Source organism: Lynx canadensis, chromosome A2 (assembly GCF_007474595.2).
Source record: "Lynx canadensis isolate LIC74 chromosome A2, mLynCan4.pri.v2, whole genome shotgun sequence".
NCBI classification, from domain to species: Eukaryota; Metazoa; Chordata; class Mammalia; order Carnivora; family Felidae; genus Lynx; species Lynx canadensis.
Genome location: NC_044304.2, coordinates 14,643,659 through 14,662,039, shown reverse-complemented (window position 1 = coordinate 14,662,039; position 18,381 = coordinate 14,643,659). Strand labels below are relative to the sequence as shown.

The 18,381-nt window shown below is 40.1% G+C and overlaps 1 protein-coding gene across 1 annotated transcript in view; it reads right to left on the bottom strand.

The window, feature by feature from the left end:
* Positions 1 to 18,381, bottom strand: part of KIF15 (kinesin family member 15) — a 79,186-nt gene that overhangs the window by 52,981 nt on the left and 7,824 nt on the right. Inside the window, exons 2-7 of the mRNA XM_030305572.1 lie at positions 17,888 to 17,930; positions 16,940 to 17,123; positions 14,607 to 14,683; positions 8,715 to 8,752; positions 6,665 to 6,762; positions 5,171 to 5,350 (exon numbers count right to left, since the gene is read on the bottom strand). Coding sequence (XP_030161432.1) covers positions 5,171 to 5,350; positions 6,665 to 6,762; positions 8,715 to 8,752; positions 14,607 to 14,683; positions 16,940 to 17,123; positions 17,888 to 17,930 — 620 coding nt within the window. The remainder of the gene's footprint in view (positions 1 to 5,170; positions 5,351 to 6,664; positions 6,763 to 8,714; positions 8,753 to 14,606; positions 14,684 to 16,939; positions 17,124 to 17,887; positions 17,931 to 18,381) is intronic.

The window sequence follows — 18,381 nt, the reverse complement described above, 5'->3', positions numbered from 1 at the left end:
TTTTAAAAATAAAAATATATAAATGGATAAACTTAAAATAATCAAGAAAAAAAGAATGATTTTTTTTAAAAAAGGAAAATACAGTTATGTGGTTTACAAGAAACACCTAAAACATTAACACAGAGAGACTGATGGCAAAACATACACCAGGCAAATTCTTTTTTTTTTTTTTTTTATTGTTTTTCCACTTTTGAGAGACAGAGACAGAGCATAAGCAGGGGAGAGACAGAGAGAGGGAGACACAGAATCTGAAGCAGGCTCCAGACTCTGAGCTGTCAGCACAGAGCCCGACACGGGCTCAAACCCACGATCCGTGAGATCATGACCCGAGCTGACGTTGGCCACTTAACCAACTGAGCCACCCCGGTGTCCCTATACCAAGAAAATTCTAATCAAAACAATGAGAGGTACCTGAATATCAGACAAAAGAGATTTTTAAAGCAAAAAGTGTTAATATGAAAATATAGGGATACAGGGTCAAAAAAATATAGATTTAAATAAAAGGAAGTTATACTAACTCTACTGCTTACATATGCATCTAATAAAACAGTCTCTTTACGTATATATATATGAGATAAAAACAATCAAGATGAAATCATTACAACCAACACCTTAGCTGGAGATTAATACATCTCCTTCAAGTACTGACAGATTATACGGAAAAAAATCTGAGTAAAAATACAGTATAAATCCTTGTATTCAAGGATATTCTTCTCATGAATACATTTATAAAACTGTCCACTGTATTAATTCATAAGTCGTTTCTCAATAAATCTCAAAGACCAAGCATCACAGAAGACCACCTTCTCTGATCACATTGCAATTAAGAATTCACATGAGAAATAAATTTTAAATTATCATAAATTTGGAATTTCAAATCACATTTCTTTTAAGTTTATTTATTTTGACAGAGAGGGAGAGAAAGCACATTCCAAGCAGGCTCACCCTGTCAGCACAGAGCCCAACGTGGGGCTTGATCCCATGAACTGTGAGATCATGACATGAGCCGAAATCAAGAATCGGATGCTTAAGGAAGAGAGACAGGTGATTCCTGTCAGAGCTGCTGGGATTGAGAGAGTATTTGGGACCGTGTCTGAGGGGAGAGACATCTTTGTAATGGGAATTCCCAAGTCTTGGAACAAATCCACATAGGTGTTTGGGTAGGAGATGTGTACCCTTGGGATATTGATGAAACCCAGTGTTTGATTATCTCTATCTAATGGCCTGTGTTTTAGCCTTTCTTCACCTCTCACCTGACTGGGTAATCTGAACCTCCCTCTCTCCCCCAATGAACTCTGACCTATAACCTCTGAGCATACCCCACAGGACTGGGCCCTCCTTAACCATCCATCTTGCTTCTAACCTATGTAAATTTCTGTAGTGGCTATCTTATGTAAGATACAATAAAAAAATTATTGTATACAGTTTCTATTAAATGTTATGAAAATGTTAAAAAAAAAAAAGAATGGGATGCTTAACTGAGCCACCCAGGTGTACCAAATTTTAATATCTTAACTGTCCTGTGGATCTAAGAATTTTTCCATTATAATTTCATTTTGACCCATGAATCACTGAGAAATGTGATCTGACGGGCACCTGGGTGGCTCAGTCAGTTAAGCATCCAACTCCTGATTTCAGCTCAAGTCGTGATCTCACAGTTCGTGAGAACAAGCCCCATGTTGGCTCCGTGCTGGGCATGGGCCTGCTTGGGATTTTCTTTCTCTCTCTCTCTCTCTCTCTCTCTCTCTCTCTCTCTGCCCCTATCCCTATCCGTCTCCCCAGATCGCATGCACATGCGCTTTCTCTCTCAGAAAAAAAAGATATTAAAACTTGTGTGAAATTTAAACAATAAGAAGTAAACTTAGAGCATTAAATACTTACGTCACAAAAGAAAGGCCAGATAAGCTATGCATCCAGCTTAAGAAGTTGGAACAAAAGCAGGATGAGAAAGAAAAAAACGCAAGCCATATAAGCAAAATCAACTATGCAAAAAGAAAACACAATAGGGGGCACCTGGGTGGCTCAATCACTTATGCATCCAACTCTTGGTTTCCACTCAGGTCGTGATCTCATGGTTTGTGAGTTTGAGCCCCGCATCAGGCTCTGGGCTGGGAGCGTGGAGACTGCTTGGGATTCTCTCTTTCCCTCTCTGCCCCTCCCCTGCTTGTGCTCTCTCTCTTTCTCTCTCTCAAAATAAATAAATAAACATTTAAAAAAAACTTTTAAAAAAAGAAAACAAAATTGTAGTTACAGCAAAGATTTTAAAGATGAGAATACTGGAAAAAACTTTTTGTCAATATATTTAAAAACTAAGAGGAGACTGAAATTTTCTAGGAATAAAAAGCGTCCCTGAACTTCTGACCCAAGAAGAGGTAAAGCTGAAAAGCTCTATTACAGAATTTTCATTGGTAGCTAAAAATCTTCTCTCAGAACATAAGGCCCAGATGATTTTGGGAAACAAATGATTTTTATGAACAAGTCTTTCCAATCATACAAACTTCCAAAAAAAGACAAAGGTGATAATAAAACAAACGAAAAAAAGTTAGGAAAATGGAAAATCACAGGTTGATCTCAATCTTTAACACTGAGGGAAAATCCTACACAAAATACTAACAAATGTAATCCAATATTCTATCATGTTAACATGTTAAATGTTAGCAAATGTTAACAAGATCATCTCAATAGAAGCAGGAAAAGCACCTAACAAATTTAACACACACTCTTATCTCTGTAAGGCAGCAAGGTGGATTATAAAAGCGTTCTATAAAAATTAACTGCATTTCTATACACATGAAGCAAAATGCAATTTTTTTTTAAAAGTAGGCTTTACTCCCAGCATGGAGTCCAATGCAAGGCTTGAACTCACGATCCTGAGATCAAGATCTGAACTGAGATCAAGAGTTGAATGCTTAACTGACTGAGCCACCCAGGTGCCTTATAAAGTGCAATTTAAAAAATATGGGGCGCCTGGGTGGCACAGTCGGTTAAGCGTCCGACTTCAGCTCAGGTCACGATCTTGCGGTCCGTGAGTTCGAGCCCCGCGTCAGGCTCTGGGCTGATGGCTCAGAGCCTGGAGCCTGTTTCCGATTCTGTGTCTCCTTCTCTCTCTGCCCCTCCCCCCTTCATGCTCTGTCTCTCTCTGTCTCAAAAATAAATAAATGTTAAAAAAAAAAAATTTTTTTTAAATAAAAAACAGATTACCTTCTATAAGAGCAACAAAAAATATAAGGTATATTGGAAAAAAGTTAATAATTAGCTTACATAATTATTTTTTAGGTGAAAAGTATTATATTGCAAAACATTAAAGACCTAAATAAATGAAGAGATATATCATGTTCATGTATGGACTCAATATTGTAAAGATGCCAATCCCTCCAAACTGGTCTATAACTGCAATGTAATTACAATCAAAATTTTGGGGGGTATATATATATGTACACACACAAACTCACACACACTGGGTCACGTGTAAAACCTATTTCTTACTATGACAGTCACAGTGTAAAATGTTTGAATCATGGGGCACCTGGGTGGCTTCAGTCGGTTAAATGTCCGACTCTTGATTTTGGCTCAAGTCATGATCTCAGGGTCGTGAGATTGAGCCCCGTGTCAGGCTCTGCACTGGGTGTAGAGCCTGCTTAAGATTCTCTATCTGCCCCTCCCTCTGCCTCTTTCCCTCTGTACATGCTCTCCCTCTCTCAAAAAGTAATGAATAAACAAACAGAATCTTAAAAAAAAAAAAAGTTTAAATCAGGAGGCTTGCTGAAGATGGAAGATTTTTTTTTTTTAATTTTTCTTTTTTAACGTTTTATTTATTTTTGAGACAGGGAGAGACAGAGCATGAACAGGGGAGGGTCAAAGAGAGGGAGACACAGAATCTGAAACAGGCTCCAGACTCTGAGCTGTCAGCACAGAGCCCGACGCAGGGCTCGAACTCACGGACCGCAAGATCATGACCTGAGCCGAAGTCGGCCGCCCAATTGACTGAGCCACCCAGGTGCCCCGTGATGGAAGATTATTGAACTATAACTTTTTAAATTTTGTTTAACATTTATTCATTTTTGAGAGACAGAGAAAGACAGTGTGAGCAGGCAAGGGGCAGAGAGAGAGGGAGACACAGAACCCGAAGCAGGCTCCAGGCTCCCAGCTGTCAGCACAGAGCCCAACGTGGGGCTCAAACCCAAGAACCACAAGATCATGACCTGAACTGAAGCCGGACACTTAACCAACTGAGCCATTCAGGTGCCCCGAACTATGATTTTTATACACACACAGATATTCATACAATGGATTATATACAGCAGTGAAAATAAGTGAAATGCAACGTGGATAAATTTCGCAGACATCATTGATTTTAAAAAGCTACAGAAGGCTAAATATGCACAATTTATTAAAAGTCCAAAGTAGGCAAAACCAACCTTTTCAGAAATACACACATTTATGATTTAAAAGTACAAGGAAACGATCATGACATTCGGCATAGTGCTCATGTTTAGGGAGGAGCCAGGTACATGAGGCAGGAGAGGCACATAGGTTGACAGGATAGTGTTGGTGATATCTGGGTCTTGATGGTCTAAGGTCCTCCAAGTTCATTTTGACATTAAGCTTAGTAACTTATATGCATGTGCCAGTGTTTTGTATGTATCAAATATTACACAAGAAAAATTTGTTTAAAATCAACTGGCCAGGTCAGACCCCATAAAAATGCGAGTATTTTGCAAATTCCCATCAAGAGATTTGTTTGTCCTGAGGCGAGTGCTCAAAAGAGGTTGGCTTTTGACACCTAACAAGTAAACAAGGGTAGAAAATAAAGGGAAAAGAACAGCCAGCTGGTTTAAAAAGTAGCAATCCCAGAAGCTCCTCAAAAGCACAGCTTCTAGGAAGAATCACTAGAGATACAGACGTTAACAACGTCCCCCGGTGGCCTACAGGGCGCCTGACCAGAATGAACGGCACCTAAATAACGCAAAACCAAGAGGCTCAAAGTTCTATTTTAACTACAGGGGAGAGCTATATAAAACAGTCATATTCTTTTTTCTCCTCATGAACCTTCTGTGTCATGCCTTTACAAAATTATTTTTAGTAGCTCAATTCTTGCTTTTTTTTGAGATCAAGGTGCTTTCACAACACGTTACATTGCCTAAGGATCAAGCTGCTGAAGGGAGCGTACCTGATAGGCTTCAGCCGCTGAGGTCACCACCTGTTCCACTGCACCAACAACGAAGACTCCCTTCTTGATATGCTCCCTTAAGTACAGTCCGGCTGATGCAGAGTCCAGGAGGTCATAGATCTGCTCGTTGTAGATCTCAATAAAGGAACACTTGCAAAGGAAACTCTTTCCAGCTCCAGCCTGGAAAGAGAAGCCTCACTGAGATACGTTCTTTGCATGAGTCATCCCTCTCATGAGTGCTACCCTTTCACTTGCTTCACAAGGTGTGCATTTCCTACCATGTTGTCCTTTACACGATACAAGATCCCTAAAAGCCAAGTAAAAGTCCAGATAACTAGTTTTGACACATCATTACATCTTAAGGCAGCATCAAACTGTGATCACAGGAGGCCTAGGTCTCCAGGGGTGACTCATAAGCAAGACAAAGAGATGGGACTTAGGCGGTTCAGATGGGCAATTCCACCTTCTTAAACTGAGGTGAAACTGACATACACGATCATATTAGTTTCAGGTGTATAACATAATGATTCAATATTTATATACATTGAGAAATAATCACCACAGTAAGTCTGGTTAACATCCATCACCATACACAGTTACATATTTTTTTCCTTGCGATGAGAAGAACAATTCCGTTTTTATCTGTCACATACTGGACTTGCTCATCAAATTTTACCTGAAGCAAGTGTTATGTTCTTTAAAGACTGAAAATAATTTGTCTCAAAAGCCTCTCTATAGGATTTTTAGCCACAGAAACACATGGCGCTAAACCTACGTCACTGGCACCCAAGGTGCGTGTCTAACTGCAATTGTTAGCAATAGTTTCTGCACAGGGTAGTAATAATAAGTCAGTGTTATGTGTCAGTCTCCTTGGTACACACAGACTGGAACATGCAACACTAATGGCTCTTAAGCCTGGAATCTACCAAGCTAAAGAAGCACAATCATGAGAAAGGCCCAACTTGGGAGTCAATGGAACAGAGAAGCCCACATCACCAGGGTGATGGGGTCACACTGCATATGAAACCATCAAATTATCCTCAGGTGGTAGAAGGTGCTGCAAAGGAGGCAAAGGATGGTTCCAGCACTCCTGGACATCCTGAGGTACTAGGGACACCTGTAGTCAAGTGTGAGCCTATGAGCAGTAGGTGATGGGGCTTAATGAATCTGCTTTCCTTAGTTAAAATTCTCTTTATACTTTCTCTCTTGCAAAATCTGAGAGCCTAAGAAGCACACATTCTTTTATCTTTTAATCTGAGTTTATGGATGATAAAAATTTTAGAAACTAAAAATTTTTAGAAAATTAATAACTCAGAATCCTTCATTTTTTCTTAAGAACTGAGAGGTGGTTTTTTTTCATGCCACACCAGGCTATCCACATTGCAGAGTACCACTTAGGGCCAACCCTCCATGTGTTATGAGCTAATTACTAGCAGCTAACTGCTCAAAACTAGGTATTTCATAGAACCACTTTATTTTCATAGCAAGTTTTACCTTCTCTTTTTCACGATCAATCAAGGAAAACAAATATTCAAAACTTCGTGGGATTACTCCTCTCAGGTTATGAGAAAAATGATCAGATTCAGATGGTCCTGAAGAAAAATGTATAAAAACATATATATATATTCATTATCTTTATAACAAGAGTCCTTCAAAATGGCAATACTGAAAGGAAATTTATTCAGAAATAAGATGACATTGTACAATCAGTTTCTTATTTGTGCCCCTGAACAAGTTTTAGTCTGAGAGAAAAAACAGACCTTGCCCATCAACGGGACTGAAGGAAGGGCCCTCAATAGCCACTAATGCTGGCTACACCTGGAATATTATAAATGACCCTTGTAAACTGTACCTTAAATAAATAAATAAATAAATAAATAAATCTCAGAACTGCGTAAATAAAGAGGACAAAGAATATGAGTATGCAGATAATTTCATAACATTTTCCTGTTAAATAATATACAAAGATATTCAACATATTCTTTATGGTTACCTTCATCATCTCCTGCCTCATCTATGCCTTAGCTCCTCATCCTGCTTCTACTCACCCCCTCCCAGACTATTCCATTCAGCTGCCTGAGTAACCCTTTTAATTATGTATCATATCATGTAGTTCTTTAAAAAACAAAACAAAACAAAAAACCTCCAATGACTTCACATCGCACTCACAAAATACAAAATCCCAGCCAGGTCCCACATGAGCTGACCTCAGAGTATTACTCCAACGTCCCTCCCTACAACCCCTTGGTCTGGAAAACTCCCCTCTAGCCCATGGGTCTTCTTGATGTTTGAACACTCTTGAGCAAGTTCCCAACTCAGAGCCTACAGCCTGGAAGATTCTTCTCCCAGAGAGTCTGTGGTTCCTTCTCATTTCACTCCGTAATTCTCTTACTATAACTCACAATTCAGAAACCATTAAAAAAAAACAACCACCAAAATTCAACCACCAAAAAAAAAATTAGAAACTTTGGCAGAAAGGGAAAAACCTTAAATCAAAAGACAAATGAAAAAACTAAAGAAAAATCTGTTATGTTGTACACAAAGGGCTAACCTATTTTACAAAAATCCCCACAAATGAGTAGGAAAGAGATAAGCCAATTTTTTAAATGGAAAAAAAGCTTGAATGGGCATTTTACAGAAAGGCTATTCAAATGTCCAATAAACATATGAAAGATGCTCAGCTGTCAACACATCAGGGAATTGCAAACAAAAACACAATGAGATAATACTACACATACTCCAGAAAGGCTAAAACTTTAAAAACTGACAATACCAAGTATAGACAAGGACGTGGAGGCCCTAGAATTTCCATATGTATCAGGGCCATATAAATACTAAAGCTGATACACACGTAACTATGATCCAGCAATTCCACTCCTAGAGATGTACCCAACAGAAATGAACTTGAAAAGACACATACAAGATAAAGTGGCATAGCAGCATTATTCATATGGTCTAAAACTGGAGACAATCCAAATGTCTATCAACAGTAAAATGGAAAATGTGGCATATTCATACAATAACACATTATACAGGAACGGGATACAGCAATGGAACAAACTAGCACTACATGCAACAACATGAGCGACTCTTAGAAACTTAATGCTGAGAGGAAGAAGCCAGACACGAAAGAGTGCATACAGTACTCTCATCTGTAGATGTTTAAAAACAAGCAAAACTAATGATGATAGAAGTCAGAGTTATAGATACTTCAGGGGAAGGGGGTAAAGTAGTTACTGATTAGGAGTCTTGGTCTGGGTGGTAATTTTACAGATTTATAAGTATATAAAAAGTCATTAAACCCAATTCAAAAACTGTTTATTAAGCACCTACTCTGTGCTAAGCACAGACGGAACACAGCTGCAAACATGGACTTTGTTATCATGGAACTCCCAATTTGACATAAGCCTGGGAAATATCTCTAATTTTATGAGGTCAACATAGTATATAGAAAGTATGACTTCCCCCAAAATGTACTTGGTGCCTAGGTGCTGTCATCGCAGAGTAGATTAAGCCAGCAAATAATAAATTTTAATTCACTTACCCATCATCGTAAATGTTTTCCCTGAGCCAGTCTGTCCACTGTAAAAACAAATGTTTTATATGTTATTTTTCCACACAAAACTTAAAAGACTACCCTCCTACTTTAATAAGGTCTACTAATAGATAAATTTTCTCCACAAACATCGGGTGACTGGGTGGCTCAGTTGATTGAGCGTCTGACTCTTGATTTCGGCTCAGGTCATGATCTCATGGTTTGCAGGATACAGCTCCGCATGGGGCTCTGCCCTGACATTGTGAAGACTGCTTGGGATTCTCCTTCTCTGCCCCTCTCCCATGCGTGTGCGCATGTGCTCTCTCTCTCTCTCTCTCTCAAAATAAATAAATAAACATTAAAAAAATTTTCCCCGCAAAGATCTTATTTTCCTTCTTTTTTTAAATTATATTAGGTAGAGACGCTTGGCTGGCTCAGTCAGTAGAGCATGCAACTCTTGATCTCAGGGTAGTTAAGTTTAAGCCCCACATTAGGTGCTGAGCTTACTTTTTAAAAAAATTAGGGGCGCCTGGGTGGCGCAGTCGGTTAAGCGTCCGACTTCAGCCAGGTCACGATCTCGCGGTCCGTGAGTTCGAGCCCCGCGTCGGGCTCTGGGCTGATGGCTCAGAGCCTGGAGCCTGTTTCCGATTCTGTGTCCCCCTCTCTCTCTGCCCCTCGCCCGTTCATGCTCTGTCTCTCTCTGTCCCAAAAATAAATAAACGTTGAAAAAAAAAAAAATTAAAAAAAAAAATTATATTAGGTAAAAAGTGAATGATTCATTTTTTTTCTCTCCTATTCTACCACCAAGAGCTACACTGTTAATTTTCTGGTAATTCTTCAGGATTATACAAACATAGCCATCAGAGTTTTTGTTTAAAATTTTTTTTTTTAAGGGAGCTGGGGACAGGGGCAGAGGGAGAGAAAAAGAGAACCTTAAGCAGGCTCCACGCTCAGCAAGGTGCCCGACGCAGGGCTCAAACCCATGACTCTGGGATCATGAGCTGAGCCAAAGTCAAGAGTCAGACACTTAACAGACTGAGCCACCTAGGCGCCCCTCATTTACTTTTTATTTACAAAACTGAAATACTGCTCTGTGATCTGTTTTGTCCTTTAATTTTATCTCAGATATTTTTCTATGTAGTAAATAGAGATCTACTTCATTATTTTTATTACCTACATTGTATTCCATGAACGTATCATTTATTTAACCAGAACCAACTGGAATTTTGTTTTCAACTTTTTCTGTTCTAACAATTTAGCAATTCCTTTCCTAAATTATGCCTTTAAAGATACTTAAATGTCTTCATTTAAAAACAAAGCAATTTTGGGGCGCCTGGGTGGTGCAGTCGGTTAAGGGTCCGACTTCAGCCAGGTCACGATCTCGCGGTCCGTGAGTTCAAGCCCCGCGTCAGGCTCTGGGCTGATGGCTCAGAGCCTGGAGCCTGTTTCTGATTCTGTGTCTCCCTCTTTCTCTGCCCCTCCCCCGTTCATGCTCTGTCTCTCTCTGTCCCAAAAAAAATAAATAAACGTTGAAAAAAAAAAAAAAGCAATTTCAAAAACCCTTATGGTACAGGCCTGATTTTTGTGCGTAGCATCATGTCTCCTCCGTTACCCCAAGAAACAAGAGTAACAAAAACTAAAACTAAAAACGTTTATGTTAAAGATAGATGTCGATCAGGATGTCAAATGTCTTTAGTTTGGATTCACAGCCCAAATATTAAAGAAAAAATCTGAATCGACTTTTTGGTTAAATGTCCCCAAAAGATTTAAAAAAAGAAAAAACAGGGGGCACCTGGGTGGCTCAGTCAGTTAAGCATCCAACTTTCACTCATTTCTCTCCAAGTGTTTCTCATTTCTACCTTCTTCTACCAAAAGAAATTTTGGTTACATTATTAATGAATATGCCACAAATTAAACATAATTAGTATAACTGTAAGGTATTTAAAGATAACAGTTCTAAAGATAACAGTCTCTGGCAATTGTGGCTCTATTTCCAATTCATTTTTTTTTTTTTCAACGTTTATTTATTTTTGGGACAGAGAGAGACAGAGCATGAACGGGGGAGGGGCAGAGAGACAGGGAGACACAGAATCGGAAACAGGCTCCAGGCTCTGAGCCATCAGCCCAGAGCCCGACGCGGGGCTCGAACTCACGGACCGCGAGATCGTGACCTGGCTGAAGTCGGACGCTTAACCGACTGCGCCACCCAGGCGCCCCTCCAATTCATTTTTTAACTCTACCACTCAAAATACTCTGTGGGGAAAAAAAAATCTTTCTTCTCTTAAGACAAATGAGAAAATAGGCCTCTGTCTTACTGCTCAAGAGAAAACACTCAGCTCTCCTGAACACAGCTGAAAAGTAAGCATGAAAAGCAAAGGCAAACTTTCAAGTTAGTATATATGTGCATATGAGCCTAAAGTTCATACTTCTTAATGTGTTTTTTATTTTCTTGTGTTTTGACACAATTATAAACCAAGGGCACATGCACAAAAAGCATTAGCTGCCCAAATATATTTAAAAAAAAATTTTAATGTTTATTTATTTTTGAGAAAGAGTGTGGGTGGGGCAGGGGCAGGGGCAGGGGCAGACAGAAAGGGAGACGCAGAATCCGAAGCAGGCTCCAGGCTCTCAGCTGTCAGCACAGAGCCCGACATGGGGCTCGAACCCACAAACCACGAGACCATGACCTGAGCTGAAGTTGGACGTTCAACCGAGCCATCCAGCCACCCCTCAAATGTATCAAATAATTCACTACATTCTATTAAAAAGCTCTAGTTCTAGGGGCGCCTGGGTGGCGCAGTCGGTTAAGCGTCCGACTTCAGCCAGGTCACGATCTCGCGGTCCGTGAGTTCGAGCCCCGCGTCAGGCTCTGGGCTGATGGCTCAGAGCCTGGAGCCTGTTTCCCATTTTGTGTCTCCCTGTCTCTCTGCCCCTCCCCCGTTCATGCTCTGTCTCTCTCTGTCCCAAAAATAAATAAACGTTGAAAAAAAAAAAAAATTAAAAAAAAAAAAAAGCTCTAGTTCTAAATACAATTTGAAAGCCTACTGCTAAAAAAAATAATAATACACTACAAATATATGCCCATTAATCTATATATCCTATAAATCTGAAATGATACTAAAATTCACTTTGCACAAATGCCAAGGTCACAATGCCTTCTGGACTCCATCTTACATTCCACATTAAATCTATAGCAATATTTTAAGGCTGCCAAAATTTAGAAAGTTGAGGATCATGACTCACTTTAAATATACATATAGAAAACAATTTGGCAAGTTTCTCATAAGGTTAATCATAGACTTGCCATATGACCCAGCAATTGCATGCCTAGGTATTTACTCAAATGATTTGAAAACTTATGTTCACACAAAAACCAACATTCAAACGTTTGTAGCAATATATTCATAATCACTAAAAACTGGAAGCAACTAAGATATCCTTTCACGGGGAAATGGATAAACAAAGATGATAAATCCATACAGTAAAAAAAACTACTGAGAAAGAAAAAAAAGTTATTTATGCCTGCAACAACACAGGCAAATCCTATAGGCATTTTTAATAAAAGAAGGAAGCCAGATCCAAAAGGCTACATATTGTGTGGTTCCATTCATATGACACTCTGGAAAAGGCAGAACTATAGGAACAGAAAATGTATTCGTGTACCCTGGATGTCAGGGGTTGAGGGGAGGGGGAGTGGCTGACTACAAGGGGGACAAACAGGGGAAACTTTTAAGGTGAAGAAATGGTCCTTTTCAAACAAAATGGGGGGGGGGGGCACCTGGGTGGCTCAGTCAGTTGGGCATCCAACTTCAGCTCAGGTCATGATCTTGCAGTCCATGGGTTCAATCCCCACATCAAGCTCTGTGATGACAGCTCAGAGCCTGGAGCCTGCTTCGGATTCTGTATCTCCCTCTCTCTCCCTCTCTCTCTCTGTCCCTTCCCCACTCATGCTTTGTTACTCTCTGTCTCTCAAAAATGAATAAATGTTTAAAAAAAATTTTTTTTAATTTTTTTAATGTTTGTTTATTTTTGAGAGAGAGACAGACAGACAGAGAGTGAGCAGGGGAGGGGCAGAGAGAGAGGGAGACACAGAATCTGAAGCAGGCTGCAGGCTCTGAGCTGTCAGTACAGAGCCTGACACGAGGCTTGAACCCATGAACTGTGAGATCACCACGAGATCATGACATGAGCTGAAGTCGGACGCTTAACTGACTGAGCCACCCAGACATCCCAGAAACAGTCATTTTCAGTGCCGGGGTAGTAAATACATGGCTCTCTACATTTATCAAAACACAATACAGCTGTGTATCACAAAGGGTGAACTTTAAAGCATGCAAACTAAAAAACAAGCAAAACACATCAACTAGGATGTCAGCGGTCCCAGAATGGAATGCACATAACTACATCACAAGTGTGTGACATTACACCAAAGTCAGTGGGCAGCAAAGGAGCTAACCTAAGTAACTTCAGAAAAGGAGGTTTTGACTGGAAATTATTAAGGCTTTAAAAAAAAAAAAAAAAGAGGGGTGCCTGAGTGGCTCAGTCGGTTAAGCATCCGACTCGTGGTTTTGGCTCAGATCATGATCTCGTAGTTCGTGAGTTCGAGCCCCACGTCAGGCTCCGCACTGACAGCACGGAGCCTGCCTGGGATTCTCTCTCTCCCTCTCTCTCTGCCCCTCCTCTGCTCTGTCTCTCAAAATAAATAAACTTAAAAAAAAAATTTTTTTTTTAAAGAAAATGAACTGTACATAAACATTGTACTGTGTAAATTTGTTTCTCACAGGGATACAGAATAACAATTCTGAAAGTACTTTACATGTATACTGGGGCTGAACGAATCAGTAAAGGGATGATAGAAAGTGGCAGCCAGGTTTCTCAATGCCAGCAAGGGAAGTTAGAGATAAACAAAGAAGGAAGGTTAGAATGAACCCATATGGATTCTAACCTCCTGGATTAGAGTCAGAGACATAAGCATGAACTCATGTTTAACTTAATATATATATATGCAAACGGATAGATACAGATACAATTACAGGTATGTCCACATACACGACTAAGTATGTATACATATATTACCTAGCTGTCTACTGAGAAGGCCTAGAAGCAATGACACTCCAGTAGCAACAAACACACCTAGTGCCCACATCCTGGGCACCATTCTCCAATAAAAGGAACCAGGGCTCCTTGTCGAAATGGCTGATTCTAGCCCTAGGACAGGGAAAATACAGATGAGCCAGGAACAGCTTGTGTTGTCACAAAGGAAGTGCTCAAGCAAAAGGACACAGAAACCAGCCTCAAACAGCTTCCAATGGCCAATCTAGGACAATATGAGCAACAAGATAAAAATAAGGTATTGGATTATAACCCAAAGTATAATTTAAAAAATGGGAGAGAAGAGACAAATCTTCCTCAGAAAAGAATTTCAAATAATATAAATACTCTTTTCTCCACAAGGTAGCGTTTAATCCCCCGCCACCCTCATTATCCAGGTGAGTCCAACCTAATCACATGAATTAGAGAACCTGTCCCAGCTGTAGTCGGAGGGACATGTGACTAAGGAAGCAGAGTTGGAAGGTTGCATGTTGCTGGCTTTGAAAATAAAGGGGCCTGGAGCCAAGTAATATGAGTGGCCTCTAAAAGCTGGAAGAGGCAAGGAAATGAATGGAATTCTCCCTAGAGCCTCCAGAAAGGAACACAGCGCCGGACACTTACTTATTTTAGCTTATTTATTTTAGTGAGACGGCAAGACTCATGTCAGACTTCGGACTTACAGGACTGAAAGACAATACATTTGTGTTGTTTCAAGCCACTAAGTTTGTGGTAATTCACGGTGTGGCCATAAGAAATGAACAGAAGCGCTCACTACTGCACCCTTGTGTAAGGACAGAGTCGGCAACTTACTATGCAAAGATGGTGCCATTATACCCGCTCATGCAAGACTCCACAATGCCCTTGGCCACAGTCGAGAACACGGATTCCTACAAATGTAAGCACCAAGTATGTTAACATTTCATAAAAATGAACCACATTCCTAAATTACATTCTAAAACATAACAATAAAAACAGTGTGCTTAGACTTTACAACACTTGTGATAAAATAAAAACTGTATCCAGTATTGAAAAAAAGCTAAAACATCTAAGATGATAAAACGTTAAACATAATTACGTCTACTAACCCCCTATACAATGCTAGGTTTAAAACTCACATCTAGAATCCATACAGAATTTTGTCAGCACATTACGTACAAATATCATATGGGTATTAGCATCAGATACATGGCCCTGTGTGTTCTTCAGTGCTTTTCCCACAAGTTTGTACTAAATAATCAATACCTGATTTTTTGCTTTCATTTTTACACACATAAGTAGATGCAATCTTACCAACAGTGCAAGAATTCTTAAACCTGCACTAATACAGTAGCCATGAGCCACATGTAACTATTGAGCACCTGAAACATGGCTACTCCAACTTGAGATTTATTATAAGTATAAAATATACACCAGGTTTAGAAGACTGAGCATGAATAAAAAGAATGGAAAATACCTCATTAATAATTTGCTTTATATTGATAACATGTTGAAAAGATATTTTGGATATACTGGGTTAAATAAAATATAGGATTAAAATTAAGTCTGGGGCACCTGGGCGGCTCAGCCAGTTAAGCATCCAACTCCTAATTTCAGCTCAGGTCATGATCCCACAGTTGTGAGATCGAGCCCTGCATCAGGCTCCACGCTGGGCACAGAGCCTGCTTAAGATTCTCTCTCTCCCCCAGTCCCTCCAAAAGGAAGGAAGGAGGGAGGAAGGGAGAGAGGGAGGAAGAAAGGAAGGAAGGAAGAGTGAGCCTGCCTGTTTTTTTACTTTTTTTCAACACGACTACTAGAAAATTTAAAATTATATAGGTGGATAACTTTATATTTCCACTGACCAGCCATGTCCTAGATGAAAAAAAATCCAAGGATCCAAATGTCTCACTAAAAACATCCATGTGTATAAAGGAGTAATCAAGATCTGTGATGTCTAATACACTAGTCATTAGCCATATGTGGCTATTAAATTCAAATTAATTAAAATTAAATAAAACTTAAAAGTCAAGTCCTTCGACGCACTAGCCACATTTCAAGTGTTCAACAGCCACATGCACTAGCATATCTGAGAAAATAAATTTTTAAAAATTTTTTATTTTTTTAAGTTTATTTATTTATTTTGAGAGAGAGAGAGAGAAGGAGAGAGAGAGAATCCCAAGCAGGTTCTGCACTGTCAGCATGGAGCCCCATGAAGGGCTCGAACTCACCAACTGTGAGATCATGACCTGAACCCAAATCAAGAGCTAGATGCCTAATCCACTGAGCCACCAGGCGCCCCCTAAATTTTAAATTTTATTCAATCTTAATACACTCAAACTTAAATAGCCACATATGGCTAGGGGCTACTGTAATGGACAGTGCAGATATAGAACATTTCCCTCATTACGGAAAGTTCTAATGGATGGTGCTGACTAGATCTTAACTAAACTGTCCTGAATTAGAAAACCAGTTACTGACATCATAGTAATCTTAAACCTGTTACTCTCTGCTATGGACTGAACGTGTCTTCCCCAAAGTTCCCGTGTTGAAACCCTCATCCCCATGGTATTTGGACTTGGGGCTTTGGGGGGGTAATCAGACCATGAGGGTGGAGCACTAGTGAGGCGAGTAGTACCCTTCTAAGAAGAGACACAAGAGAATTGCTTTTTCTCTCTCTCCACAGTGAAAAGGCAGCTGTCTAAAAGCCAGCAAGCAGGTCCTTACCAGACACTAGATCTCCTGGCCTGGATCTTAGAATTCCCATCCCCAGAACAGTGAGAAATAAATGTTTGCTGTTTAAGCCCCCCTGTTTTTGAGATTTCTGTTACAGCGGCCACAACTAAGATACTCTCCCTAAACTAGGAAGCTGAACCATACTTATTATCAATCACCCAACTGGCTCTGAAAAATACACCTCCACTAACCCCCATCACTGGATGGTGAGAGAAAAGTAAAGCCGGCTGATCGTTCTGGTACAAAGTTTGATGAAGGAAAAAAAACCTAATAAAATTAAATTTAAAATATTTTAAAATCGATTACATCTAAAATATTTAATGTTTGAGCTTCCTTATCTGAGATCTATCAAACTAAAGAGACCAGAAATGAAATCCTCACAAATCATAGAATCTTATCCAAAAGGAAAGTGAAGTTTCCCAAATTATCATTACCTGAGTGGTGTGCATGTCTGCAACATGATCAAATGTGAAGGTCTTGGGCTCAGGGTTGGAGTGCAGCCGGAGAGTGGTAGAGGAGAGCACAGACAAACATAAGTTTTGCTCTCCATCAGCTGATCCAGAACCTTCTGTAGGTGGACGAATTCGCACAAAAACTTTGATGGCATCACCTTCATTACTAAAGACAAGAAATGTACCAGCCTAAGTTTACTGGAGAAAACTAAAAAAGGATCTGAGTCCCATACTGCCTGTAATGTTTCCATACTGAGATTCCCCAACAAAGCCCCCAACCTACTCACTTACATTCACCTCTTCTAGAAGTGTCGCACGTGACTCACACCCTTTACTGATTTGCTTCACGATACTCATCATCACAAGCTTTTACGTGAAATCAACTCAAAGGAAGTTGATTCCACGGAGCTCTAAGCATTGCTTGTCTCTGATTTCCCTCTTAACAGCCATAATAAAATAGTCACCCCAAGGGAGAATTATGTTACTGATTCCATCTTTTAGCCTGGAAGGTAAGAGGATGGGGGGAGAGTTGGGGAAGAAGTGTGATGTTTCCAGATTTCCAGGTAGCTAAGAACTGAGCTTTATGCTGAAACAAGTATCCCTTACTTTGTTAAACGTTCTAAGAATACTACATCCGCATGGGTGGGGTACCCAAGTGCCTGATTGTTGATTTCGGCTCAGGTTATTATCTCACAGTTCGTGGGATGGAGCCCCACATCAGGCTCCTCACTGACAGCACAGAGCCTGCTTGGGATTCTCTCTCTCTCTCTCTCTCTCTCTCTCTCTCTCTCTCTCCCTCTGTCTCTCTTTCTCCCCTCCCCTTCTCACATGCTCCCCCCCAACCTTCTCTCAAAAATAAAAAAATAAACTTAAAAAAAATATATTACATCCCTAATTCTTTTGGTCTCAGTGACAAGATTTTTTTCTTACCTTGGTTGGTTAGACTGACAGTTTGTCACATTGCGTAACTCAGCTAGAAAAACAGACAAGAAGTTATTACAGGCATTTAAAATTGCAATATAGGGGCACCTGGGTGGCTCAGTTGTTTGAGTGATGGACTCTCGGTTTTGGCTCAGGTCATGATCCCAGGGTCGTAGGATCGAGCCCTGCATGGGGCTTGGCACTGAGCATGGACCCTGCTTGGAATTCTCTCTCTCTGTTCACATCCCCTGCCCCCACTCTCTCTCCCAAAATAGATTTTAAAAAATTGCAATGTAAAATCCCATCCTTTTAAAAAAATATTTATTTTGAGAGAGAGAGAGGGTGCACATGAGTGGGGGAGGTGCAGAGAAAGAGGGAGAGAGAATCCTAAGCAGGCTCTGTGCTGTCAGCACAAGGCTCGAACTTACGAACCCCGAAATCATGACCTGAGCTGAAATCAAGAATTGGCCACTTAAAGGGCGCCTGGGTAGCTCAGTTGGTTA